The sequence below is a fragment of the Panthera uncia genome (assembly GCF_023721935.1).
Source record: "Panthera uncia isolate 11264 chromosome C1 unlocalized genomic scaffold, Puncia_PCG_1.0 HiC_scaffold_3, whole genome shotgun sequence".
NCBI lineage: Eukaryota > Metazoa > Chordata > Mammalia > Carnivora > Felidae > Panthera > Panthera uncia.
The window spans coordinates 69,564,669-69,591,607 of record NW_026057584.1 but is presented as its reverse complement, the minus strand read 5'-3'; the positions used below and the strand labels follow the sequence as shown (position 1 = coordinate 69,591,607).

Sequence of the window (26,939 nt, the reverse complement as noted above, 5' to 3'; positions counted from 1 at the left end):
ATCTGAAATGGGCTCCAGGCTCTGGGCTGTCAGCACAGAGCCTGACGCGGGGCTCGAACTCACAGACCGTGAGATCATGACCTGAGCCGAAGTCGGACGCTTAACCGACTGAGCCACCCAGGCGCCCCCAATGTTCACTTTTAAAGCAATTTTTATACAGATATTCACAATCAAATAAAATGTGGAAATAATCTTTCACTTCATTCACTATTTTGTATTTTGTTCATTCCTGCATGGTTTAATGGATTATACTTTCCCCTCCCCCCCCCATTATTTCATTGAATACCAAATCAGTGAGTATATTGTTTTCAGCATACGTACACTGCTCAGAAGAGAGAACCTCCATCCAGCCATTCTAAATAAGTAAAAGAAACTCCCCCAAAACAAAAACAAAAAAAAACACAAAAACCCCAAAACAAAATACAAAAAACCTTATCTCTCTCTATATAGAGAGAGACTGTGTAGAGAAAGTGTAATGTATAGGATTATAATTAAAAGTTTAGTTTGAATAAAATGCATTAGACTGAAGCAAAGTAATTAGAGTTGTAGTTTACCTAATAATTGCTGGTAATTGCTTTCAAGACATTAGATCCCCCAACCCCATTTTATTTTATTTTATTTTATTTTATTTTATTTTATTTTATTTTATTTTTTTATTTTTTTTCAATATATGAAATTTATTGTCAAATTGGTTTCCATACAACACCCAGTGCTCATCCCAAAAGGTGCCCTCCTCAATAGCCATCACCCACCCTCCCCTCCCCCAACCCCATTTTAAATGGCAGTGAAATTATTTCACCTTGCCATAGCATTAGTGGCGTTAATACTAATGATTTCCATATTTTCCTTGTATAGTCCAAATGTCATCTTGTTAACAAGAATTCTTTATCAGAGATAAAAAAAAATGCATGTTACAAAATTGACAGGATAACTGTTTGTTTTCTGTTTTTCATTTCACTAACAAATGATGGCAACTGGAATGTTTGACTACCTTCAATTTCATGGAAAGTCAAATGACATTCTTCTCTGAATATGTGGTTAACTTAATTTTAATCTCCTTTTTAAACTAACACTCGATAATCAAATAGAAAGTTGTTTACATTTGAGTGATTGACTTAAACCCCTAAAATATTGGATTTAAATTATAGTTTATTTAATGAAATTAAGGGAATTATGGGAATATATGTACACTAGTCCACTTTTATCTGTGATTGACCTGAGGTCTACTATGGCCAGGAAGCAGATGATCTGCCTTCTGAGATACCATCAGAAGGTCAATAGTAGGCTAATGCTATGTCATAGTGCCTACATACATGATTCACCTTGCTTCATCCCATCACATAGGCATTTTATCATATCATGTCATCACAAAAAGGGTAAGTATAGTGCAATAAGATATTCTGAGAGAGAGAGACCATGTTCACATAACTTTTATTATAGGCTATTGTTATAATTGCTCTATTTCATTCTTATTGTTAATCTCTTACTGTGCCTTACTTATAAATTACACTTTATCATAGGTATGTATGCATAGCAAAAAACATAGTTTATATAGGGTTTGGTATTAGTGTGATTTCAGGCATCTACAGTGGGTCTTGGAAAGTATCCCTGTGGATAAAGACAAATGAAATGTCATTTAATCTTCTTTCTTCCCATTCTACAGAGAAATGATGAAGAGGCAGTTGTGGATAGAGGTGGAACTCGTTCTATTCTCAAAACACACTTTGAGAAAGAAGATTTAGAAGGTAAGGCCCTTCCCCCCTTGGGATAGTTTTTGTTATGCTTTCTTAAAGTATTTAAAAGAGAAATATGAAGTTTGTCACAATTTGGAGAATTGTAAAAGTAGATATCAGAGTCATGGTGGCGGTGGTGGGTTGTGGATATGATTTCTTTAACGCAGCCTGAAATGCCACCAGGCAGACCTAAAAACAATGAGAAGTATCCATTCATCCAACAGACATGTAATGAATCTCTACTATACATATTCCAGACACTGTGTTGTATGCCAATCTTTCAGTAATTATTGCTTCAGGAATTACTATCAATTGGGGAACGAAGAAAAAAAAAGTTACGACAGTCCGGCACATTAGGTGTTACATGAGAGGGGACAATAGGACAGGAAGGGCAGCTAGTCCAGCCTATGTTGTCAGAGTAAGTAACTTTCTTTCACTGAAAGAAAGTTAAAGACAACTGACATTCTAGTTTCACTCAGATATATGTGAGAGGTGGAGGCATCAATAGGAAGAAGATCAAATAAGTCAGCAGGGAGGTAGTATGGTCTGACAGTTCAGTGAATGAACTCTGAAACCAAACAGCACTGGATTAAATACGAGTTCTGCCCCTTATTTGCTATGAAAACTTCAGCCAGTTAACTTCTCTGCACCTCAGTTTTCTCAACTGTTAAGATTAGGATAACAATGATTGCACTCTGTGCTGGCAGTGTGGAGCCTGCTTGTGATTCTCTTGCTCTCCCTCTCTCTCTCTGCCCCTCCCCTGCTCACTCTCTCTCTCAAAATAAATAAATAAACGTTTAAACAGAAGATAGGGATAACGGCCAAGATATGGAAGCAACCTTGCTATATATGATACACAAGTGGATAAGGAAGAGGTCACACACGTACACATACACATGCACATACGAATATTACTCAGTGATAAAAAAGAATGGGATTGTGCCGTTTGTCATGACATGGGTGGACCTAGAGGGTATTATGCTAAATGAATTCAGTCAGACCAATAAAGAATTATTATATGTGGGATCTAAAAAAATAAATGAATAAACAAGCAAATAAAAAACAGATTCAGAACTGTAAGTACAGAGAACAAACCGATGTCTGCAGAGATGGGTGGAGGGATGGGCAAAATGGGTAAAGGGGGTGGTAGACCTATGCTTCCAATTATGGAATAAGTCACAGGAATAAAAGGTGCAGAATAGAATAGGGAATATAGTCAATGATATCGTCACAGTGTTGTATGGTGACAGATGGTAGGTATGTGTGTGAACACAGCATAATGTATAAATTTGTCCAATCACTATGTTATACACTACTGAAACTCATGTAACATGGTGTCAACTATACTCAAATTTAAAAAATATAAAATTTAAAAAATAAAGTAAGGGTAACATTAGAATATATTTCATAAAGTTCTTATGAGAATTAAGGGAAAAATACTTAGAATAGTGCCTGGCATAAGATTTACATTAAGTCTTGATAGTTATTACTACACCACAATTTTTTTTCAAAGGACTTTTGTTTGTTTGTTTTTAATTTACATCCAAATCAGTTAGCATATAGTGCAACAGTGATTTCAGGAGTAGATTCCTTAGTGCCCCTTACCCATTTAGCCCATCCCCCCCTCCCACGACCCCTCCTGTAACCCTCAGTTTGTTCTCCATATTTATGAGTCTCTTCTGTTTTGTCCCCCTCCCTGTTTATATATTATTTTTGTTTCCCTTCCCTATGTTCATCTGTTTTGTCTCTTAAAGTCCTCATATGAGTGAAGTCATATGATTGTTGTCTTTCTCTGCCTAATTTCACTTAGCATAATACCCTCCAGTTCCATCCACATAGTTGCAAATGGCAAGATTTCATTCTCTTTGATTGCCAATACTCCATTGTATATATATACACCACATTTTCTTTACCCATTCATCCACCGATGGACATTTGGGCTTTTTCCATACTTTGGCTATTGTTGATAGTACTGCTATAAACATGGGGGTGCATGTGTCCCTTTGAAACAGCACACCTATATCCTGTGGATAAGTGCCTAGTAGTGCAATTGCTGGGTCATAGGGTAGTTCTAATTTTAGTTTTTTTAAGGAATCTCCATACTGTTTTCCGGAGTGGCTGCACCAGCTTGCATTCCCACCAACAGTGCAAAAGAGATCCTCTTTCTCTGCATCCTCGCCAACATCTGTTGTTGCCTGAGTTGTTAATATTAGCCATTCTGACAGGTGTGAGGTGGTATCTTATTGTGGTTTTGATTTTACACCACAATTTAATGTACACTCCTTATTACTTCATTTTCATTTTTAACCAGAAATTATTATTAGTGAGACACAGGTATATGATATTTTTCATCTTTTGGTTAAAAAAGTAATCTTAAGTAAAAATAATCAGAGATAATTCTTAATAATCCACCACAGCTGAGAAGTAAGGGATATTCCTCCTAGGAATTGTCAGGTAACTAAATTACAATGGAATTCATTGTTCTTAGATCTTATATTTAGCTACAACAATTGAATAACAGGAGAATTGACATAATATTTAGAGTAAACTTTCAGCAAGTATACCTACTCAGTGCCTGACATTTTGTGTGGTGCACAGAAAATATGCAGGTCTGGGAAGGTTATACTTCCTGAGTGGGTGTAGTGATTTGCTATGCAATCTATTTTCATTACACAAATTGAAGGGAGCACAAACTTGAAAAATCTAAATTGATAAAGGAGAATATAAAGATAATTTCTCCTTGGATTTGAAATGCCATTATATTACATTTTTTCCCCAGTAGAATATTTACCAGCTACTAATGTCCTGTCATGAATTAAACTACACTTGTATTCACTAAGCACATTTAAGAAAACTCAGTAAAGCAAGAAGTTGGCCTAAAAGTATACTCATTGCAGGAAAAAAACATCTTGGGTTTAAAGATTGTGATAATCTGCACACAGATAATTGAAAGTTAACAGTTTAATAATTTATAAAAATTGCAGTGACATACTGGGGCTCCTTGGGTGGCTTAGTCGGTTGAGCTTTCAACTTCGGCTCATGTCATGATCTCATGGCTCGTGAGTACAAGCCCCACGCCGGGCTCTGTGCTGACAGCTCAGAGCCTGGAGCCTGCTTTGGATTCTGTGTCTCACGGGCCTCTGTCTCTGTCCTTCCCCGCTTGTGCTCTCTCTCTCTCTCTCTCTCTCTCACAAATGAATAAACATTAAAAAAAAAAACAATTAAAAAAATTGCAGTGACATACTGAATGTTCCCTTTGGATGGAAAATACTACAAAAACAGAATTTAATAAGTTTATTTTAATTATTTTATCAATGTGTATTATATACATATTCTCTTACTTGGCATGGTATTCAGGACAGTGTGATTAAGAGATTTCTGATTGGTGAACACAACTGGATAAGTCAGATTTTCTTCTCTTTACTGATATCTATAGTGGCCATTTTAATCCCAGAAGAGAATAATTGTGGCTAAGTCACTGGTGATTAAAATTAACATCACAGAGTGTAAATGTAACATTACATTTTAGAATCTTGAAATAAAATAGAAAAAACTTACTTATTTTGATTTTCTAAATATTTGTTCTGCTCCCAGACCATACTAAGTAGATAGACATCCTAGTATCTGAGGGTGCTATACAGGAGTCTGCTGTGATGCACACAAAGAATCAATAGATCTATCAATGGTTCCCGGACTGATTATTCTGAATTAGAAAATAATGCAGGTGTAGTGTGTTGGATGTCATGGTTCAGGAAAAATCGACTGGCAGCATAATATAAAATGGGTAAGGGGAGAGTGCCAGTTATAAAGATAGCATTGCTGCAGGTAATGTGGGTAGTAGTTTCTCCTTTGGTGTAATTAAAGAAAATGGCCAGAGCTCCACATTTTAAGAGCGTCTTTAGTGGGGCGCCTGGGTGGCTCAGTCGATTAAGCGTCCAACTTTGGCTCAGGTCATGATCTCACAGCTGTTGAGTTCGAGCCCCGCTTCGGACTCTGTGATGATGCTCAGAGCTTGGAGTCCATTTCAGATTCTGTGTCTCCCTCTCTCTCTGTCCCTTCCCCTCTCATGCTCTCTGTCTCTGTCTCTGTTTCTTTCAAAAATAAATGAACATCAAAAAAAGAACTTCTTTAGTAATGTAGATAAAACACAAATAGATATTTATTTTAAATAAAATCGAGTTTGGAATTACTATTGAAGAAAAACACACAATTTATAAACTCTTCATTCAATTAAGATTTTAAATTTGAAAATTAGTGTTTATAGGATTTATATGTATGTAAGAGTTATTAATAGCTAATAGAATTACCAGTATAATGTAACATCCTGTGCACAGCTTGTAGAAATGCCAGGTGGTTAAAAATATCTATAAAGTCTCAGGTGAAATATGTTTAATGGAAATGATCACTTGACCATATTAGCAGCTTGGTATAGTATATTAGCTAATGTATTCACGTATATTATACATTTTGATGAATGTTATGTCAAATGTATAATTTCTCCCTTCAAATATGTTTTTGTTTTATGTGTATCTTGTACCATTTTTCCTCTCGTTTCCTATTACCTAAAATCAAGAGCATACAATTTTATTAGATTCTGTTCACATCCTGTTTTTCTACATCAGACAGTTAGTAAATTCTTTGAATCTATCTTCGGGGTGTCTCTTCTCATTTCTTCTTTTTCACTCCCACTGCCACTGCTCTTTTTCTTTCCCTCTCTGTATACTGGGTGCTCTCTTTCCCACAATCCACCCTCATGAAAACTGCTAGTGTTCTTGCTAAGCTTATTTCTGATTCCAGTAGCAAAATGTAGTGAGCAGCAACTGATTCCCTGTAATTAGACCAAATCAGGATTGTAGGTAGAGCAAAAATTGTTGGGGTTTACCAGTTTTTATTTTTGGTCTCCCACATCCATGTGAGATTAGTACTGTACAAAGTATCAGGTTACAAAAGGAGAAATACATTAATATCCTTGAAATTCCTTCTTCTACTTTCCCTTTAATACATGTGTGGTGGACAGATAAAATATACAGTGCTCAGTTATATTTGAATTTTAGATGGGTAATGAGTAATTTTTAGTATAGATATGCCATGCAATATGTTTATTTATTGCTTTTTACTTGCCAGATCTGATAACCTTAGTAGTGGGTATTACCACGAACACTAACATCCCCTCTTAAGGATTGAGGTGCTTATTTCTCTGGTTGCTGTGGGTGTTGCCTGCTATTTTCCCACAGCTGAATTCTTCCCCAGAAATTACCTTCCCCTGAAAGTAACTGTTTCTTGCTGAGGCAGCCATCTCCCCTATGGCATTTTGCATTCAATGAACCATCAGTGGAGTATAAAGGCCTAGCCCCTTTGCTTCAATTTCTTTCAACTCTGAAGGGTGGTCTCAGCTTCAAAGCCCCTTCTGGAATCAATGAAGGCCTTTACTGCAACTGTACCATAATTAAACTTCTCCCTCTACCAAATGCTGCTGCCCATATTTCTGCAAGGGTGTTATTTCTGACAGTTTTCCTCAATAACCTCCCTGAACACAAATCTCTGTCTCAGAGTCTGTTGCTGAGGAACCTGACTCACTCATTCATCATTTTCCTGCTCCCTGAACAGTACCAAGAGACATATATACTTGGTAATTAGCAGGACCTTCACATTGGTGTCTTTGTGGGGCTAAGAACAGTTGTAGTGGGTGAGAAGGCTCTCAAACTACTTGTCTTGGCCATGAGAGTAAATGAAAATCAGTATTGCATGCGATACTAGATGGAAATGGCAGAGATTAGTGCCATCTTTGCAGAAATTGTCAAATCATAGAGGACAGTCGTGGATGATTACAGACTCAGCCAAATGGTGGCATCAATTGCCACTGCTTTGTCAGAAATGGAATCTTCTTAGAGCAGGTTGACATGACCTCAGGCATGTGGTATGCAACTATTGATGGGGAAAGTGCATTTGTATCTATTACTATCAAGAAGGATTGCCAGAAGTAAACATACCCTTGGAAAGTATAACAATATACATTTATGGTCTTGCTCCAGGGCTGTGTTAAATCTCCTACTAATTGTCATAAGAGAGTCCAAAAAGACTTGAACTGAGTGGATTTTCTGCAAAACATTTAAGTTGTTTCACTATACTGAACACATGAACATGAAGTGGCAAGTATGTTGGAGGCCTTGATAAGATAGATGGGTTCCAGGAGTGCCTGGGTGGCTCAGTCGTTCAAGCATATGACTCTGGGTTTCCGATCAGGTCTTGATCTCATGGGTTCATGAGTTCAAGTGCCACATCGGGCTTTGCTTTGATAGTGTGGAGCCTGCTTGGGATTCTCTCTCTCCCTCTCTCTCTCTCTCTCTCTATCTCTCTGTGCCCTTCCCCATCTCTGTCTCTGTCTCTCTCTCTCTCTCAAAATAAATAAATAAACATAAAAAAAACCCAGATGGGTTTCAGATCCTGTTTACTTGTGAATCTGTTAAAAGGACAGTATGAGAGTGCCAACACTGTACTGAGTCTGAAACTCTATGATGGATGGATAGATAGGTCTGGTCAGTTTCCACAGGCCCAATAAAAATAACCAAGTGCCCCTTCAGTTACCCTTACTCACTTAGATTCTCTCTTCATTGTCTACCCTGGTCCCACTTTTTCACAATTGATGCCTGTACTTTTTAAAGAATTTAATAATTTTTTTCAGATATGACCATGTTATATCTTCTGTAGGCCTAAGAATAAATTAATGGCAACTGTAGTATGTCCTAGTAATAACTAGATGATAATAAAGATAAGAAAATTTAGTAAAGATGACATGCTATTATTTTATTAATTTTGACTTAACAGATTGATTTCCAATCAGGGCAACTGGGTTGTTTTTTGCCAAAATTTTTTAAAATGCTTCTTTTGTGCTAAAGAAATCATGATATGGAATTTATCATCTTAACCATTTCTAAGTATACAGTTCAGTAGTGTTAAGTATATTCACATTGTTGTGTAACCAATCTTCAAAACTTTTTCATCTTGGAAAGTGGAAACTCTATACACATGAAGCAACTGCACATTTGCTCCCTACCCATCCTGGAGCAAGCACCATTCTATCTTCTATTTCTGTGAATTTGGATACTGTAGATCCCTTATATAAGTGAAGTCATGTAGTATTTGTCTTTGTGACTAGTTTATTTCATAGCATAATGTCCTCAAGGTTTAGCCATATTGTAGCATGTGTTAGACTTCCTTTCCTTTTTAAGGCTAAATAATACTCCATTGTATGTATATACTACATTTTGTTTACCCGTTCATCTGTTGATCAACATGATTGCTTTCATCTCATGGCTATGGTGAAGGGCACTGTTATGAGCATGGGAATGCAAATATTTCTTTGAAATCTACCTTCAGTACTTATGAATATATAGCCATAAGTGGGATTGCTGGGTCATACAGTAATTCCAGTTTTTAGTTTTTAGAAGAACTGCCATATTGTTTTCCATAGCAATTCATAATTTTACATTCCCATCAAGAGTGCACAAGGGTTCCAATTTCTCCACATCCTTGCCAATACTTGTGATTTTCTCAGATGTAGGGTTTTTTTTTTAATGTTTATTTATTTTTGAGAGTGACAGAGAGCACAAGCAGGGGAGGGGCAGAGAGAGAGAGACGAGAGAGAGAGAGAGAGAGAGAGAGAGAGAGAGAGTGAGAGTGTGACTGTGAGTGTGAGTCAGCAGGGACGGGCAGAGAGAGATGGAGACACAGAATCCAAAGCAGGCTCCATGCTCCGAGCTGTCAGCACAGAGCCCAACACGGGGCTTAAAATCACAGACTGCGAAATCATCACCTGAGCCGAAGTCAGATCCACACAGGTGCCCCGTCACTACTTGTGATTTTCTCTTTGGTTATTTGTTTTTGATAGAAGCCATCCTAATGGGTGTGAGGTGATATCTCACTGTGGTTTTTGACTTGCATTTTCCTAATAATTCGTGATATTGAGCATCTTCTCATATGCTTGTTGGCTACTTGTTCATCATCTTTAGAAAAATGATTGTTCAAGTCCTTAGCTCCTTGTTTAATTAGATGTTTTGTTGTTGAGTTATATGAATTCTTTATATATTCTAGATATTAACCTCCTATCAGATATATGATTTGGAAATATTTTCTCCCATTTCATTGGTTGCCTTTTGACTCTGTTGATTGTGTCCTTTGATACAGAGAAAATTTTAGTTTTTATGTAGTCAAATTTGTCTACTTATTCTTTAGTTGCCTATGCTTTTGGTATCATATCTGGGAAATCCTTGCCAAATCCAATGTCATAAAACTTTTCCCTATATTTCCTTCTAATTTATAGTTTTGGGTCATACGTTTAGATCTCTGGTCCATTTTGAGTTAAGTCTGTATATGGTGTAGAATGCTTGCACTTTTACCTTTCATGTTTCTTTGTTGCCTAACATTATAGCTCACATCTCTCCTCACAGGTTAAATATTTCCCCAAATCACTGATATGTAAAGAACCTATTTAGTGAGAGACTATTGTTTTCCATATTTTTAGCAAATGTTTCTATTTTTTACAGTCTGAGAACATAGAAGACACAGTAACCCCCAGGAATATTATTCAAGACTTCTGTTTAAAGCCTTTTAGTTTGGCCCAAATTGGTTCCTTCCCATCTCCGCCATTTTCTAGTGATTTCCCTGCACACAGAAATAGAATGCCCACTCTTCCCATCCATTAGTGTTACCTGACTCCTCTGAAAAGAATAATTATTTTCTTCCTTCACATGTCTCTTTCTGAGTTTACATCTTTTTTATATTAATGTTATGTACATTATTTCTTCTCTTTTTTTTGATTATAAGCTTGTTTAGGGACAAATCATCATCTTACACATATTTACATTCTTCTGTGTTATCTAGCACTTTTTCTTGAATTAGGTAGGTATTAAAATGTGTTGCATTGAATCTCATTTATATGTCATTCAATAACATATCCCTAATCACATTAGAGTGAATTTATATAATGTAATTAGGTGCATAATTAATGTTCATCAAATAATTACCCATGAAATTATTTTACATGTAAATACAGAAGTTTCTGATTATGTTGCACTGCACTGAGATAAATCAATCTAGTTATATTTCAATCTGATTTTCAGGAATTCATAAATGTAGAACTGTAATGGAAAAATTAAACTTACCTTTAAATCTTGGCCTACACATTAAATAAAAGAGACATTTTCTTTATCCTTTATTGCTTTTAGCAGACAGTAAAATACTTTTAAGTCAAGGATTTAATAAAGAAAAGTATACCCCTATATTGATATTCTTTTGGTCATCCCACTTGAGGAGAAAAATGGTTTACCAGTTTATTTCCTTTGGGGATCACTTACTAGATGGTGCACCCAAAGTGCACCTAGCACAAAATGATCATACAATATAGTTCTGTCAATGGTAGTACCCTCGCACTTTCTTCCTTCCACCCCATTCCTGAGCTCTTATGGTAACTGAAATGGTTTTCTGACGATAATCATCATAATGTCAAAAGTGGTTTCCACCACAAAACTAAAGATAATGAGTGCAGATCTTGTATTTATGACACAGTATTTTGCAATCAAAGTAAAAAATAATTGAAAAAAAAAGGAAGGCAAGAAAGAGCCAAAATTAGGCCTATGCATTTTATTTCTAAACTTTTATCTCCAAGAGAAGGAAAAAGTGGATTCTGTTGGGAGAAACCAAATTTGGCTTCACAAAGACAGAGGTGGGCTTTGAAGGAGGAAGGGTGTTCTGAAGGCAAAGAAGGAAGCATTTGTTATATTCTGGAATCGTTAATATGGTATGGCTAAAGCATTGGAATTTCTGCATGGGGCAAAGAATGACTGTAGATGAAGTTTCAATATTTGCATGAGGTAGTAGACAATGACTTAATTCTTGAAATTACTAAATGAGGAGAGTACTATTGTAATCTCCATTTTACAGTTAAAGAAACTAAAGCACAGAAGACTAATAGGCCAGGCCAAAGGACTAGCAAGTGGTAGAGCAGGGATTCAAAAATCACAAGGGTCTGGGCTTTTCACAACGGTATTGCAGAATTAAAGATAATACTGAGTCTTGTGTTGTAGAGGACTGAATGGGGCAAGGTGATTGGAAGACTTGGGCTTGCTTACTCATTTGATCATGACTATTTAAAAAAAGTTAAGGGGCGCCTGGGTGGCGCAGTCGGTTAAGCGTCCGACTTCAGCCAGGTCACGATCTCGCAGTCTGTGAGTTCGAGCCCCGCGTCAGGCTCTGGGCTGATGGCTCCGAGCCTGGAGCCTGCTTCCGATTCTGTGTCTCCCTCTCTCTCTGCCCCTCCCCCGTTCATGCTCTGTCTCTCTCTGTCCCAAAAATAAATAAAAAACGTTGAAAAAAAATTAAAAAAAAAAAAAGTTAAGATTTTCATGTCCTGTTATAAAAAAATAAAGGATTCAATAATTAATACTCATATCACAATAGTTTTCTGAATAATTTTGCAAAAATTTGAGTTTTATAGTTAATAAATTCCCATTAGAGAGATTCATTTCCATAAATAAGAGAATCTCTCTCTAACTGAAAACCGGTGAGATCATAACCTCATGTTCTCCTATTTTAAATTCTTGCCTCTGCTGCACCACAAAATGAATAATCTTATTGTTTCCTTGTTCCACATGTCTTTTCTTTGAAAAAGGTTCATTTTTCCCTGCCATTATTGGTTGATTAGCTTTTGTGCATTTAGTATTGTTGATATTGGCTCAATGTCAATTAATGGGGCAGTTCTAAGTGGTAGTTGGTCCATTGGTAATGAGTAGTGAAATTAGTTAATTACATAGGACCCATATGAAATTGTACATTTTTCCTGCCAAATACTTTGAATATTTGAGAATGGGAGTTAGGCACATAGACTAATACTGAAGAATAGTCCATATTAAATTTCATTTCCTTCTTGAGCAATCTTTGCCACCTGAGCACATTTCATAATGAACTCTTGTATTTTACCATGGGTATCCTAAGAATAAGAAACAAATGAGAGAGTATTGTTTTAAATACTTTTATTTCTAAAATTATCATGTGAGCTATACATCATGTTCCGTATTTCTTCATTTTAGTCATTTCACGTAATTTGTGTATGTGACACACATCAATATATTTTGATATATATATAATTTATTCATGATGCTTTACCTATTTGAAGTGAGCAACTACTTGATAGTTATTTATAATCTGTTTTTATGGTATATTGTAATTCCAAGAAAATTTGAAAGATCTTAAAGTATTTTTATAACTTTGGTTATGGTTTATTAGGCCATTTGTAAATAGTTATAGACATGTATTTGCTTGAGGACAGTAACATATATTCTAGTGTGTATATGTAATTATGAAATCCTGCAAATTTATGGTTTCATAATTTCAGGGTCCTGGATATACATTTTGTATCCCTTGCTTAGGATGATAGTTTTTAGGTAGCCGGTCTTAGGATAAAGCCCTTACTGTTAATCACTTTTCATTATTCTTTATAAGTCAAACTGTGTTTAATAATATTTCTACCCATCAAAGGTATGGTATAGCATTTAGGGTATTTGCTTTCTTTCTTTTTTTTGTTTTTGGATGGAGGAGGGTATCTGCTTTCTAATGTGACTTAAATATATCATTTGTGAATTGAATAGGACTGTGTGTGTGTGTGTGTGTGTGTGTGTGTGTGTGTGTGTAACATTTTCAATCACTATTTCAGAGATATAGATGAAAAGAAATTCCTTTTCATTACATTAAGTATAATCCTATAAATATTAAAAGAAGGAATTTTACAGCATAGAAAGTATCCCTTTAATCCTTAAATATTTGAATCCTTAAATATTGAAAACTTTGAAGACAGACCACAAATGACCAAAGCTTCTTAATATATACCATATAGGTTTATATTAATATTACCCTTTAGTTTTGCATTTTCCAGGCATCTGAGACTTAAGGGTATTCATTATTTAGTGACACAGTTTAATAATGAGGGAGTAGGACCATGAAGGTGACATTGTGAAGTAGATCAATTTAGTCTACTTCTTGATTAAATTCTAAATCTCTATGTCAGCTGCTAATCTTTCCCCCTGGTGTGATCCTAGTTCAAAGCTCCTCTGTTATGTGTGAGCGTAGCCTCCTCAGGTTGTTGCCTTTCTAGAGGGTCGGTCTCACCGTAGTACACACGGGGCTAGGCTACCAGTCAGGTAGGACCTTTCTAGGGAAGTTGTCATCATTCACCAATATTTAATTAAGTGCTAATGGCATAGAAGCACTGGGCCATTTTCTATTTCATACCCTGCATTCTCTAAGGAGGTTTAGATACTGGTGCTGACGATAGGGCACTTCAGTCCTACATCCCTTTGGAAAAAAATGTCACTGGCCACTTTGCACATAAATGTTTACATTAAAATATAAATTGATATAATAATTGAAAGAGGTCATTTTGATTTTTTGGATAATGCACACCTATAATTTAGCAGTACTGGTAGCACTGGAACCTCAATAGAATTAATTTCACTTTGCATACCAGTATTCTGAGATTATTTTTCTGAATGCTGTCTTACATTTTCTCCAAGGAACCTTTTTACTCCCCATTCTATCTTCCTGCTTTCCTGGCAGCCTACTCGTCCCTACTGCCTTTAGACAGAACTGCTGAAAAGCACAATGAAAAAAATTGGATTCTCTTTGCTTCCTTTCTCTATCATTTCTACCCCTTAATGAGGTTCAGGTGGGATGCCAATAAAGGAAACAAAATAATTGAATTTGTGATTAGAAGAAAGTAAAATTTTAATTTTCTGATGGTAAATTAAGCTTTTGTCTCCGAGACAGGAAGATTATGAATATTCCTTTTGACCACTTTCGAAACTGCTTCTAAATTAGCTTGGGAGCATTTGTAATAAAAGTATTAAAGTCTTATTAACAAAGGGATATCTAATTTCTAGCTAAATTGTTTAAAATATGCCTATGTTATCCTTTGCAAAACTCAGTTTTTTCCTTGTAATGATAATTGCCATGATTTAATTAGATGACACAGTGCCAAAGCATTTTATGACATCACAGCTATTAATACAAAATTACAGTGTCAGCAACACCAATGCAGTTGTTAACAGTGATTGCAAAAACAGAAGTCAGGTTAGTAAGTTGAGACATGGACTGTTTATGTGAATAGCTTATTTCTTAGTGTGTATCCTATTTGACTATTAAAAAGTGCTCTTAATTGCCAACTACAGTGGCTCTCTGTCCTCATCCTTTTTGAATTCTCTGTTGCTTTTAGAACTTTGACAGTGCCTTAGCTTTTAGACCTCTCTTCTCTTATCTCTCTTTCCTTCGCTGATACTTTTCTCAGATCCTGTCTTCCTTGGTATTTTTCTATTTTACCTTTTAACCTCTCTTCTTCTGCCTGACATTTCTGTATTTTTTTCAAAATAACATTAGTTTTAGTGTTTTAAAAATTATTAAAATAATATGTATCCCATTAGAAAAATCCAAGAAATATAATAAGTATAAAGAAGACAAGCAAAACAACAATCCTGAAAATGCACCTCCTAAAAGTAATATATTAATATTCTGAGCAGATTAATAATGGAATTAATATTATGAACAAAACATTAATTATGTGTCATAAACATATACATGATTATAACTAAACTATATATAAGTGGGTTTATGGTACCCTTTTAACTTTTAAATTACTCTCTTTTCATTAAAAAACATCAGGGTGCCTGGGTGGCTCAGTTGGCTAAACATCTGACTTCTGCTTGGTCATGATCTCGTGGTTTGTGAGTTTGAGCCCCGCATTGGGCTCTGTGCTGACAGCTCAGAACCTGGAGCCTGCTTCAGATCCTGTGTCTCCCTCTCTCTCTGCCCCTTCCTTGCTTGCACTCTGTATGTGTCTCTCTCAAAAATAAATAAACATTAAAAAAATTAAAAAAAAAAAACCCAAACACCAGAATCTTTCCATGTTAGTATAGATACTATTCTTTTAAATTTCTAATTGGCATTTTATTGCATGGTTATACCATGCTTTATTTTACTAATCCCTTGTCAATGGAAATTTTGATTATTTCTCATTTTTGTCTTTTAAACAAAGCAGCTTTGCACATTATTGTATATGTATCTCTGTGCATTGGACCCTCCCTACATAATCTCAGAAACAGATTCACTACCTCAAAAGGTTATTAAATGAAAATTTTGATACAGGTTAAAAAAATTTTTTTTTAATGTTTATTTCTGAAACACAGGGAGAGACAGAGGGTGAGCAGGGGAGGGGCAGAGAGAGAGATACAGAATCTGAAGCAGGCTCCAAGCTCTGAGCTGTCAGCACAGAGCCGTGGGGCTCAAATTCGTGAACTGTGAGATAATGACCTGAGCTGAAGTCAGACGCTTAACCAAGTCACCCAGGTGCCCCTATACATGTTTTTATATTGGCTTCCAGAATGATTATACTGAAATACACTCCCATTAACATGTGAGAGGTTCCATCTATTTCTTCAAAACTTTGACAATTACAATTCTCATCTATCTTTGAAATGTTTATTTCTCTTCACATTGATTCTTTTTTCCTTCTTACTCTTCATATTTTCCCTGGATGTTTCACTTCCTGGAATATTATTTCCACCAATAGGTGCTGTAGGTGTCTATATGGGCATAACCAAAATGCTCCAGATGTGTCCTGTGGATCTTCATATACTGATTATATCTAACTAGGGTAGACACATTAGAGAAGGTGGATATGACCTCAGGAGAGGTCATCTCATACAAATATTAGTTGAGGAAAATGCTAAGGGAATACTTAAAAAAACATGACTGCTAAATTAAGATATTTGGAAGATTGTTATATAGATGACAAAATATACTATCATTTTAACATGGAAATAGTAGAGTTTCATATAAGGAAAAAAAAAACCATATTAAGTTGTTAAAATTGCCCTATTGGCTATGGTTACTTAGCAATATGCTTAGTTTTAGAAATGTTGAGTCCAGTGAGGAGGGCACCTGTTGGGATGAGCCCTGAGTGTTGTATGGAAACCAATTTGACAATAAATTTCATATTAAAAAAAAAAAAGAAAAAAAAGAAATGTTGAGTTAACTTCTATTTATTTAGTTTAGTATTAGAAATGTTAACTCCTGTTTATTTCACATGTTAAAATGAGAGGTATTTAATCAGACGGTCTCTGAAGAATTTTCTGGTTGTAAATTCTGTGATCTTGAGAGTGAACTTTTAGATTATGCTTTAAAATATAAATTCCTTGTTAACTTTGCTTAATATTTAAATACCTGGAGGTTTTTAAGTTTTCTGACTGAAAAGAAATTTTAAATCTGAAAAGGAATGCTGACTCAATATAAATGAAGGGGTTAGAAATGTCCTATAAGTTATTTAATACCACAGAAACTTATTTTACACCTTTCTTGAGGAAGAAAACAATCCGAAGTGAAGTAATGCACCCTTATTTATCTGATTATACACTTAGTTACTTACTTGAAACTTTGAAAAGTTTTATAAGGAAGTATAAGGTGCTAAGAGAGCGTATGCTGGCCTGGCAGTTATATGTTAGACAGATGTGATAGATCTGGTCACGGTACCGTAAGAGCTCCTGGAAGCAACAGCAGGAAACCGGCACACAAGTCCTCTCCAAGCCTTTGTGGCGCACTTGCTGATGTCCCAGAGGTCCACACAAGTCATCTGGCCAAGCCAAGAGTCAAGGGTTGGAGGAATAGATTTCACCACAGCTGGGAGAAACTGATAAAATATTTGGGGCCATTAGAAAAAATCTACCACATTATCTCTTATTTGTATATAACTATACAGAAAGGCCGTGTTTTTCATCTTTACTTTCTGATGTTTTGTTTTATTCTTTTGGTTCTATAGTTGAAACCCACCCACTTTCTTCATGGAAACCTTTTTCTTCTCAATGACTCTTCCATTTTCCCAAACGAGTCTCTCTCTGTGTCCTTAATTACCGTAATTCCCAGAATGAGCCACTTTCTACATGTGCACATGTCTTTTGGATTAACACAATACAAAACTAAATCTGGAATAGTTTACAGTTTTACATTTTTTGCTCATTTCCTAAGCTATTTCCCTAAAGCAAAGTGGCAGAGCTGTTGAAAAATCATAAATTAATTAAAATGCGTTGGGGAGGTGGAGGGTACCACCTTCTCTTTTGCGTTCATTTTTTAAAGTATCCCAGAACAGATGTTGATTTATTTTCTCCCTCTTCCTTGCAACATAAAACAACAAACATAAATGTTTTAAAACAGTGGTGAAATTGCGAGCTTCTGTGATTATAAAGGTACATATTATATCTTTCCTTATTTTGCCCCTGCTCTAGCATGCATCTCACACTACCCCCCCCAAAATGCTCTTGGTTTTTGCACACATTATCCCATTCCTCTGCTAATGCAAAACGTACTTATTGTTTACGACTCAAGTTAAGTTCTACCTTCTCCGTGAAACTTTCCTCCATTGTTCAAGTTATTCTTGATTTCGCTCTAATACGAATTCCTACAGCATTTAATGGCTGATACCACACAAGAACATTAGCTTTAATGCAGATTGTAATTGTTTACTGCTTTTTATTTGTATTCTAATTTGTATATTGGCTGCTGTTTTCTTTGTTGGACTTGAGTCCTCACAAAATGGATGGTTATCTTTTAAGTACAGAGATCATATGCTATAAACATTCCTTATTATCCCGTTTCTTGCCTGATTTGAATTCTAGCCTCTCGTAGAGCTCTGGAAACATCCGATATCAAGCTGTTTTACAACCTACCAGAATTGGGAATTCCCCTGGCTTTTTTTTCTCTTAGAAAATATGATATTATTAGGCTTCATTCATTTATTTGACAAATGCTGACACTTACATGTTGAGGGTTTTTAGGTTCCAAGATGAAAAAATAACACTGCTTGATTCTCAAGATACAAAGTAATTTAGTTGCTATGTTTTTCTCAAACAGTGTCATAAACTTGTAAAAAGAAGTAGTTTTTTTTTTTTTTTTTTTAATATACCACAGTACCTTCTAAACTAGTAAATCCCAGACTATGGCTCTTTTGATGAGTAACATTAGCACTTATAAGATTTCTATTTTTTTGATAGAATAATCATAGTCATGTGACACTTTGCTTTGTAATCATTACAAATCTAGCCCTGAGATTGGGTGACTGTGACCAGACTGGTTTGATACTTTTTTTTTTTCTCAGTGAAACAGTCCAAGAAACAACAGTGCGGGAGCACACTCACTCACACCCTCTTGGTCTCTTTTCTTTCTCTCTGTTACTGTCCCTCAGCAGAGAATTTCTGTTGGATTTAGAATTCTTTGATATATTATCATAAATGATGGCTTGTTGTGTTTTCTGACTCTGTTAGAGTCTCCAAGGAATTAAAGATCACATGCTTATTCAGCTTAATGTACTTGACCTTTTCCTATGATACGTCTGAATGGCTGTAGCAACTCAGTAACTATGCACCAGCTGTGTTATATTCATTTCACAGAAAAAACACAGTTCTCTTCAAGAGTAGGTAGCTTGACTTCTTTCCTCCCAGCGAAATAAAGAATAGTGTGTTAGTATTATTATTAATTATAGTAGGATTTCTCTCCATCCCCAAATACACCTCTAATCTCACTGCATTTGGTAAACATTCAGAATGCTTTGACCACAGTCACATCAAGTGGTGTTTCAGTACTGGTCCCTCTTACATAATGAAAATTTTTACAGTAGTTCTGTATCTGCTCCATGAGACTGTATCCACACAATTTAAGTGTCAAAATTCCAGGATTTGTTAGCAAAATTTTACTCAGAAAGCAGTGTTTGTTACCTTTAATGTAACTTTGCTTTTCTAATGGGGAAACTGTATTTTCTGTCAAGTGACATAGAGTCAATTTTGAGTAAATTCTAGTGTTCTGTGCTTATCTTGAAAAAAATCTTTGCTTTTAATAGCACTGTTCCATTCTTACTAATATTTTGGAAATACATTTGTATCTAAGTGATTCCAGATTTTTATTAATTTGGGAGTTTTTAACATGGCATAAAAGTAATTATTGACTATTTTGATTAACTTAAAAAATGCTCATTTGAGAAGATTCCCTCTTTTAACTAAATTTTTGGACTTTATATATCATAAAATAAAATTGTTCTCTATATAATCTTAAAAAATAGATTAGGTTTAATAATATTCAAGGTATATTTGAGCCATGACATTTTTCATTATCTTGAATGCTTTTTCTTCTTTGAAGTGATCTCTGCTAGGTTGGAAAATTCAATTTTGAATATGATGTTTTAGGAAAAATTTATGGTAATATTAACCTGGAAATTTTATTTACATACTGTTTTCCACAGGATCTAGTATGATTCTCTAGTTGCTGAAACCAGGGTTATTATAGTTGGGGTTAGAAAATTTGGCAATATAGAGGGAAACAGAAAGACGATGAAATAGGACAGGAAAACTTCATTCTGCTTTCTCATTCCTTTCAGCCACTGAGGGTGAGCAGGATGAAGGGAAAGGGAGGTAACAAGTGTGTCTGCTATATCATAGGCCTCATGTCTAATATTTTATATCTATTCTATTCTCATGCAATCTTTGTAGAAATTCTCTTAAATCTGTTGATGTTTTTAATATCTACATTTCTTTATTTTGTTCTAAAAGCAACCATGAGGTGGTCTGGATGAGGCAGATTCTTACTATTGTAGCAATAACCACGTTGGTTCTCCATGCCCCATTCTTTCCCTTTAAGGTGATATGATGAGAACTAGACGGTTAGAGGCACAGGAGGGGAGCCCTAAGATTATGAATTAAGTTTATATGGGAATTTTTCTACAGCTCCCTTTTCCCCTCCTGAGAGAGGGAGGGAAATCTTATCTCCTTTATGTAATCAAATCTCAAGGAAGAGAAGAGGAAGATCCCTTAGTTTAAACCCTTTGGATATAAACTGGTAGCTATGGGGATTTATTATCTTTTGAAATGTAAAGACATAAATCTGAGAAATAAATGTCTACCTGTCTTTGAAGGTCTCTTTTAGTCCACCTTTAACCCCCAAAGCTTGTCCTTTAACTCAGATTCCAGTTTTCTCTGCTTTAGAAGTCTCTAGTCATGCAGAAACATGAAATACTTTCTCCTTAGTTCCATAAGCATAAATTGTGACCTTTCTTTCACTGTTGCTTTGAAATTTGTGGTCATACCCTTTTTTCCCCCATTCTTACATTTCTTAATGTGTTTAGTAGCCAATGCATTATTGTGTCTATTACCTATATATTTTACTTAAAGTTATCATCTCTATTTTTTTATTAAAAGATTTTTTTAAATGTTTATTATTTTTGAGATAGAGACAGAGCACAAGCAGGGAAGGGGCAGAGAGAGAGGGAGACACAGAATCCAAAGCAGGCTCCAGGCTCTGAGCTGTCAGCACAGAGCCCGACGCGGGGCTCGAACTCACAGACCGTGAGATCATGACCTGAGCTGTAGTCGGCCACCCCACCAACTGAGCCACCCAGGCGCCCCATCATCTCAATTTATACAAAAGATTTATATACTCAATAAAAATGTATTGAGCACCAAGAAATATCAAGTAGTGCTGCAGATACTTGGGACACATCAGCGAACAAAGAAAAAATCCCTGCTCTTCTTAAGTTGAAAAACTTTTGAGGGAAACTAGAAAGGAAGCACTAAACATAATAAATCAATTACATGGTATGTAAGTGCTATAGAAAAAATAAAAATAGAGGAGAATGAGGAGCATAAAGGGTCAGAAAGAGTAGGGTGTAATATTAAGTAGATGGTTAGTGCAGGCTTTGCTGAGAAGGTGAAATATGAGCAAAGACTTGAAAGAGGTGAGGAATTTTCCAAGTAGGCAGAATATTTCAGGCGGTAAAAAAAGACAGAGGCAAGTCCCCCGGGTGGCAGTGAGAACAGCAAGGAGGCCAGTGTGGCTTAAGCGAAGTGGAGATCAGTGAGTGAGGAGTAAGTGAGGAGGAGGTCAGTAGCAGAGAGGATCAGAGAGCTAAAAGGCATAGGGTGTGCAGATCACAAAGAGCCTTGGAAAGGCCTAGAATAATCGTGGCCTCTTCTCTGAGTAAAATAGGGTAACATTGGAAGGATAAAATGAAGAATGATGGGATCTAACTTGCATTTTAAGAGGACTACGCTTGCTACTGTGTTTGGCATAGACAGTGGGGCTAAAGGTGGACTTACGAAGGCCGGCTGGGAGACTGTCGCAGTCATCCAGGTTGGGTATGATGTTGCCCTGACTAGAGTAGTGAAGTGAAATAATAAGTGGGCAGATTCTGGATATGTTTTGCAAGGTGTTCCAACATGTTTCTTCTTCGATTGGTTGTGTGCTTAAGAGAAAGAGAGGAGTCTACAGTGACTGCAAGGTATTTGTTCTGAGCAGCCAGAAAATTTTATCATCGACTGAGATGGACAGGATTGTGGGGGAGCGTTTTTTTAGGAGGGAGTTGGGATGGAGAAGACTAGGAGTTTAGTCCTGTACATCTTGATTTTAAGACGTACTTTAGACGTGTAGTGGAGGTGTCAGGTGAGACTGTCACCTGGGTTTGAGAGAGGTTTGAGATGGAGACACAGAATTGGAGGCTACCCACATACAGGTGGGCAGATCTAGGTTTTGTGGGGGCTGAAACTTATGCATTTTTGAAGGTTCTCTAGGGAAAAAAATCAAAATTTGAATATAAATCAGAGGTGGATATCTATTTAGAATGAAAAAATCTCAACAAATACTTATTGGGAAACTGAATAATAGCACAAAATTGTAACATTTGGAGAAATAGGATACTTTTTAAAAGGAACTGACATACCTCTGTAATACTTTTTCCCACCAATTTTTGGTCTCTAGTGTCAAGGATTTTTAAGTATCATTTTCTGTTGAGGATATGGAAAATTAACTCACTCTTTATTATTAATTAACATTTATAGTAGTCTAGAAAAGTTTCTTTCATCTTTACAACTTATTTATAATTTCATAAAAATTTTCAGGGTTGTCTTAAAATTTAAGAAAACTTACCAAGTTCCTTGCATATATAACCTGTAAGATTTAGAGGAGTTTTCCAGAGACTAACTCTGGCTCTATACTTTGCTTCGTCTCCGCTACCCACATGCTCCCAATGCGAGGCACATTGTGATGTCCCTGCACATTATGATACTACTGCAGCCCTGAACCTTTGTGTCACAACTTCAGATGAGTTTGGCACAGTGGGTATGAGGAGTATTCCTGGAAGCTATTCCAACTCCAGGATAGCTAGCAATGACTTATTCATATATGGACGTAATGGCAAATCACATAAATATGTTCCATTAAAGCCAACCCAAGTATATCTCCACCTCTATTTCCTATGTTTGTATGTATTTATATTTATGTATTTTTTTATTCTCAAGTTAACATACAGCATAGTCTTGGCTTCAGGAGTAGAACCCAGTGATTCATCTCTTACATATGACACCCAATGCTCATCCCAGCAAGTGCCCTCCTTAATGCCCATCACCCATTTAACCCACCCCACTTCTATTTCCTCTTAGTTTCTCAAAATTTTCAGACACTCAAGATTCCAGATTCCATTATGAAGGAATCTTACACTAATAAATGTTCATAAAATATGTGACCATGAGAACACAGTATTAGTCCTCTCCACCCTTACATGTAATCTACCATGAGCTATGAGTTTTGACTTTTTTTTAAATTAAAAGACTTTATTTTTTAGAGCAGTTTTAGGTCTGTAGAGATTGCACAGGAAGTACAGATGCCCCTCTCCTCCCTGCACACAATTTCCTCTTATTACTAATATTTTACATTAGTGGAATTTAACTGAATTACATAGTGTATATTAGGGTTCACTCTTTGTTTTTTACATTTCTATGAGTTTTGACAAATCTATAAGATTACATATCCACTATTACAGTATCATACAGGACAATATCACTTCTCTAAAAATGCCCTGTGCTTTACTTAAACACTCTTACCGCCTCTCCCTGAACCCCTGAAAATCTTTGATAGTTTTACTGTCTCTATAGTTTCACTCTTTCCAGAATTTCATATAGTTGGAATCCTACAGTACATAGCTTTTTCACTGGCTTCCTCAATTAGCAATATGAATTTAGGGTTTCTTCATTCGAGACACCTTAAGGAAAAAGCTATATTTTCATGGTTGATAGTTCATTTCTTTTGATTGTTTAATAATACTCCATTTAATGTCTGTACCACTGTTTATTCATTTAAAGGACATCTTAGTTTCCTGTTTTTTTGACAATTATGAGCAAAGCTGCTATAAACATTTGTGTGCATGTTTTTATGTGGACATTAGCTTTCAACTCATTGGAGCAAATACCTAATGAGTGAGTTCAGTATTTAGATTAGAGTCTAGACCTTACACCTATTCACAAAAAATAGCTCAAAGTGGATCATAGACCTAAAAGTAAAACAGGAACTTGTGCAGAGTGCAGAAGATAACAGGAGAAAATCTAGGTGACCTTGAGCCTGGTGATGACTTTTTACTTTAATATTTAATTTTTAAAAATGTTTCTTATTTATTTTTTGAGAGAGAGATGGAGGGAAGGGCAGAGAGTGAGGGGGACAGAGGCTATGAAGCGGGCTCTGCACTGACAGGCTGACAGCAACAAGCCTGATGTGGAGCTTGAACTCACAAACTGTGAGGTCATGACCTGAGCCAAAGTCAGACGCCCAACCAACTGAGCCCCCAGGTGCCCCTGGTGATGACTTTTTAGATACAACACCAAAACACAATCTATTACGGAAAAATTGATAAACTGGACTTCTTTAAAATTAAAACATATGCTCTATGAAAGACACTTAGAAGAATGAAAAGGCAAGCTAAAGAGAAAATTCTTGCAAAATGCATATCTGATAAAGGACTTATATCAAGGGGAACCTGGGGGGCTCAGCTGGTTAAGTGTCCAACTCTTTGTTTCAGCTCAGGTCCTGATCTCATACTTTCATGAGTCTGAGCACCGCATTGGGCTCTGCACTCTCAGTGTGGCATCTGCTTGGGATTCTCTCTCCCCTCCCCCCTCTGCCTACCCCCTGCTTGCACTGTCTCTGTTTCTCTCAAAATAAATAAATAAACTTTTTTTGAAAAGGACTTATATCCAAAATATATAAAGAACTCTTAAAACCCAACAATAAGAAAACAAAAATCCAAGTATAAAATAAGAAAAGATCTGAGCAGACACCTCACCAAAGAAGAAATACAGACAGTAAATAACCATATGAAAATATGCTCAGTATCATTTGTCACTAGGGAATTGCAAATTAAAATAATGAGATATCGCTACACACCCATTAGAATAGCTAAAATCCAAAATACTGACAATATCAAATGTCGGCAAGAATGTGGAGCAACAGGAACTTTCATTCATTGCTGGTTGGAATATAAATGATGCAGCCACTTTGGAAGACAGTCTGGCACTTTCTTATATAGGTAAGCATAAGCTTACCATGTGATCCAGCGAGTCAGTCATAGTTGTTTACCCAAGTGAGTTTTGATATTTTCACCAGCCTTGCAAGATTGTGTCTCAGGAAACTCCTTCAGCTTGGTCTTCCTTGCATTTAATGTTCTCAAGACATCAGTTCAGCTGTGTGTCTTGGCATCCTCTTATCTGATTATGCTTGGATATGGTTTCAGATGTTTTTTTAAGTCTTGGCAACATTTTAGGATGTTACTTTGGGCAAATACCCATCAAATCTACATTTCACAGACAAAGACAATATTCACTAGACCCAGCCAGGCCTCTAGACTTGCCCCTTGGGTCCATGGTATCCTTTATCTTTATCCATCAGGGAATGGTTATCTTAATCAGTAATTATTAGAAACCTTTGCAATCTTAAGGTTTACTTCAACTACCACTGTCTGTAAAGCCCTAAACTTCCTCAAGTTTACTTATTTCCTCATTCACTGAAATTGCTCTTAAGAAGGCAACAGTAAACATTAATTTCCAACCTAACGACTAATTTTTAATCTTAATCTTATATGACTTCTTTATAGCATGTAAACTGGTTAACTGTCCCCTTCTTGCAACTCTCCCCTGTTGGTTTCTTTAATTTTAAAAATTTTTAAAAAAATTAAAAAAAATTTTAATGTGTGTTTATTTTTGAGAGAGAGAGAGAGAGAGAGAGAGAGACCATGAGCAGAGGAGGGGCAGAGAGAGAGAGGGAGACACAGAATCTGAAGCAGGCTCCAGGCTCTGAACTGTCAGCACAGAGCTCAACTTGGGGCCTGAACCCACAAACCATGAGATCATGACCTGAACTGAAGTCAGACACTTAACCGACGGAGCTACCCAGGCACCCCTGATTTTTTAAATTTTGAAATGAAACATACATACAGAAAAGAGCAGAAAGCTTATGTATAGATTTTCATAAACATTATTGAAGCAAAAACTTGTATCAAGAAACAGAACATTTCTAATGCCCCAGAAGCTCCTCATGCGCCTCTCTCTCCCCAGTCACAGCTTCTATTCACCTTTATTGTAGAGGTAAACAACTATGCTGGTTTTTGTATTAATCTTTTCTTATATATGCATCTCTGAACAAAATATTTTAGTTTTTCCATTTTTAAAGCCTTATAAAGCAAATTATATATACATTTTTTGCACAGTACTGTTTGTGAGATTCCTCTACGTTGTGCATATCTGTGGTTTGTTCACTATTATTGTATATATCCCATGATGTGAATACCTCCCTACTTTATTATGCATTCAGTTAATGTATTTTGGGGTTGTTTCCAGCACTTTGTCTTTATAACCAGTGCAGCTATAGAGATTCCTATACATGTTTCTTATACATTTTTACATCTTCATGCAATTCTCTAGGGTCTAGGGAAATTGTTGGATTATAAAGTATGCATATTGTCAATTTCAATAAAAATGCTGTATTCTTTCAAAGTAGTTCTGTATAATACTACTGGTACTAGATGAGAAACTGGTCTGTACCACAACAAAACATAGAATTGTCAACCATTTCAATTTTTGCCAAGATGGTGGGGGTATAGAGGTATCTAATTATGGTTTGTTTCAATTTCCATTTCCCCGAGAGCTAGTGGAGTAGAGCACATTTTCCTACCCATATTAGCAATTTGTATTTTCTTGTCTCTTAAGTGTCTATTTAAAATTTTTTTCTGTGCTCCTATTCAGTTTTTATCCTTTTCTTAGGATTTGTAGGATTTCTTTTTATATCTGGTTTATTGGTCCTTTATCAGTT

The 26,939-nt window shown here is 35.9% G+C and overlaps 1 protein-coding gene across 1 annotated transcript in view; it reads left to right on the top strand.

The window, feature by feature from the left end:
• SLC4A10 (solute carrier family 4 member 10) overlaps positions 1-26,939 on the top strand; it is a 277,949-nt gene that overhangs the window by 104,888 nt on the left and 146,122 nt on the right. The window contains exon 3 of the mRNA XM_049615589.1: positions 1,664-1,745. Within this exon, the coding sequence (XP_049471546.1) occupies positions 1,664-1,745 (82 nt within the window). The remainder of the gene's footprint in view (positions 1-1,663; positions 1,746-26,939) is intronic.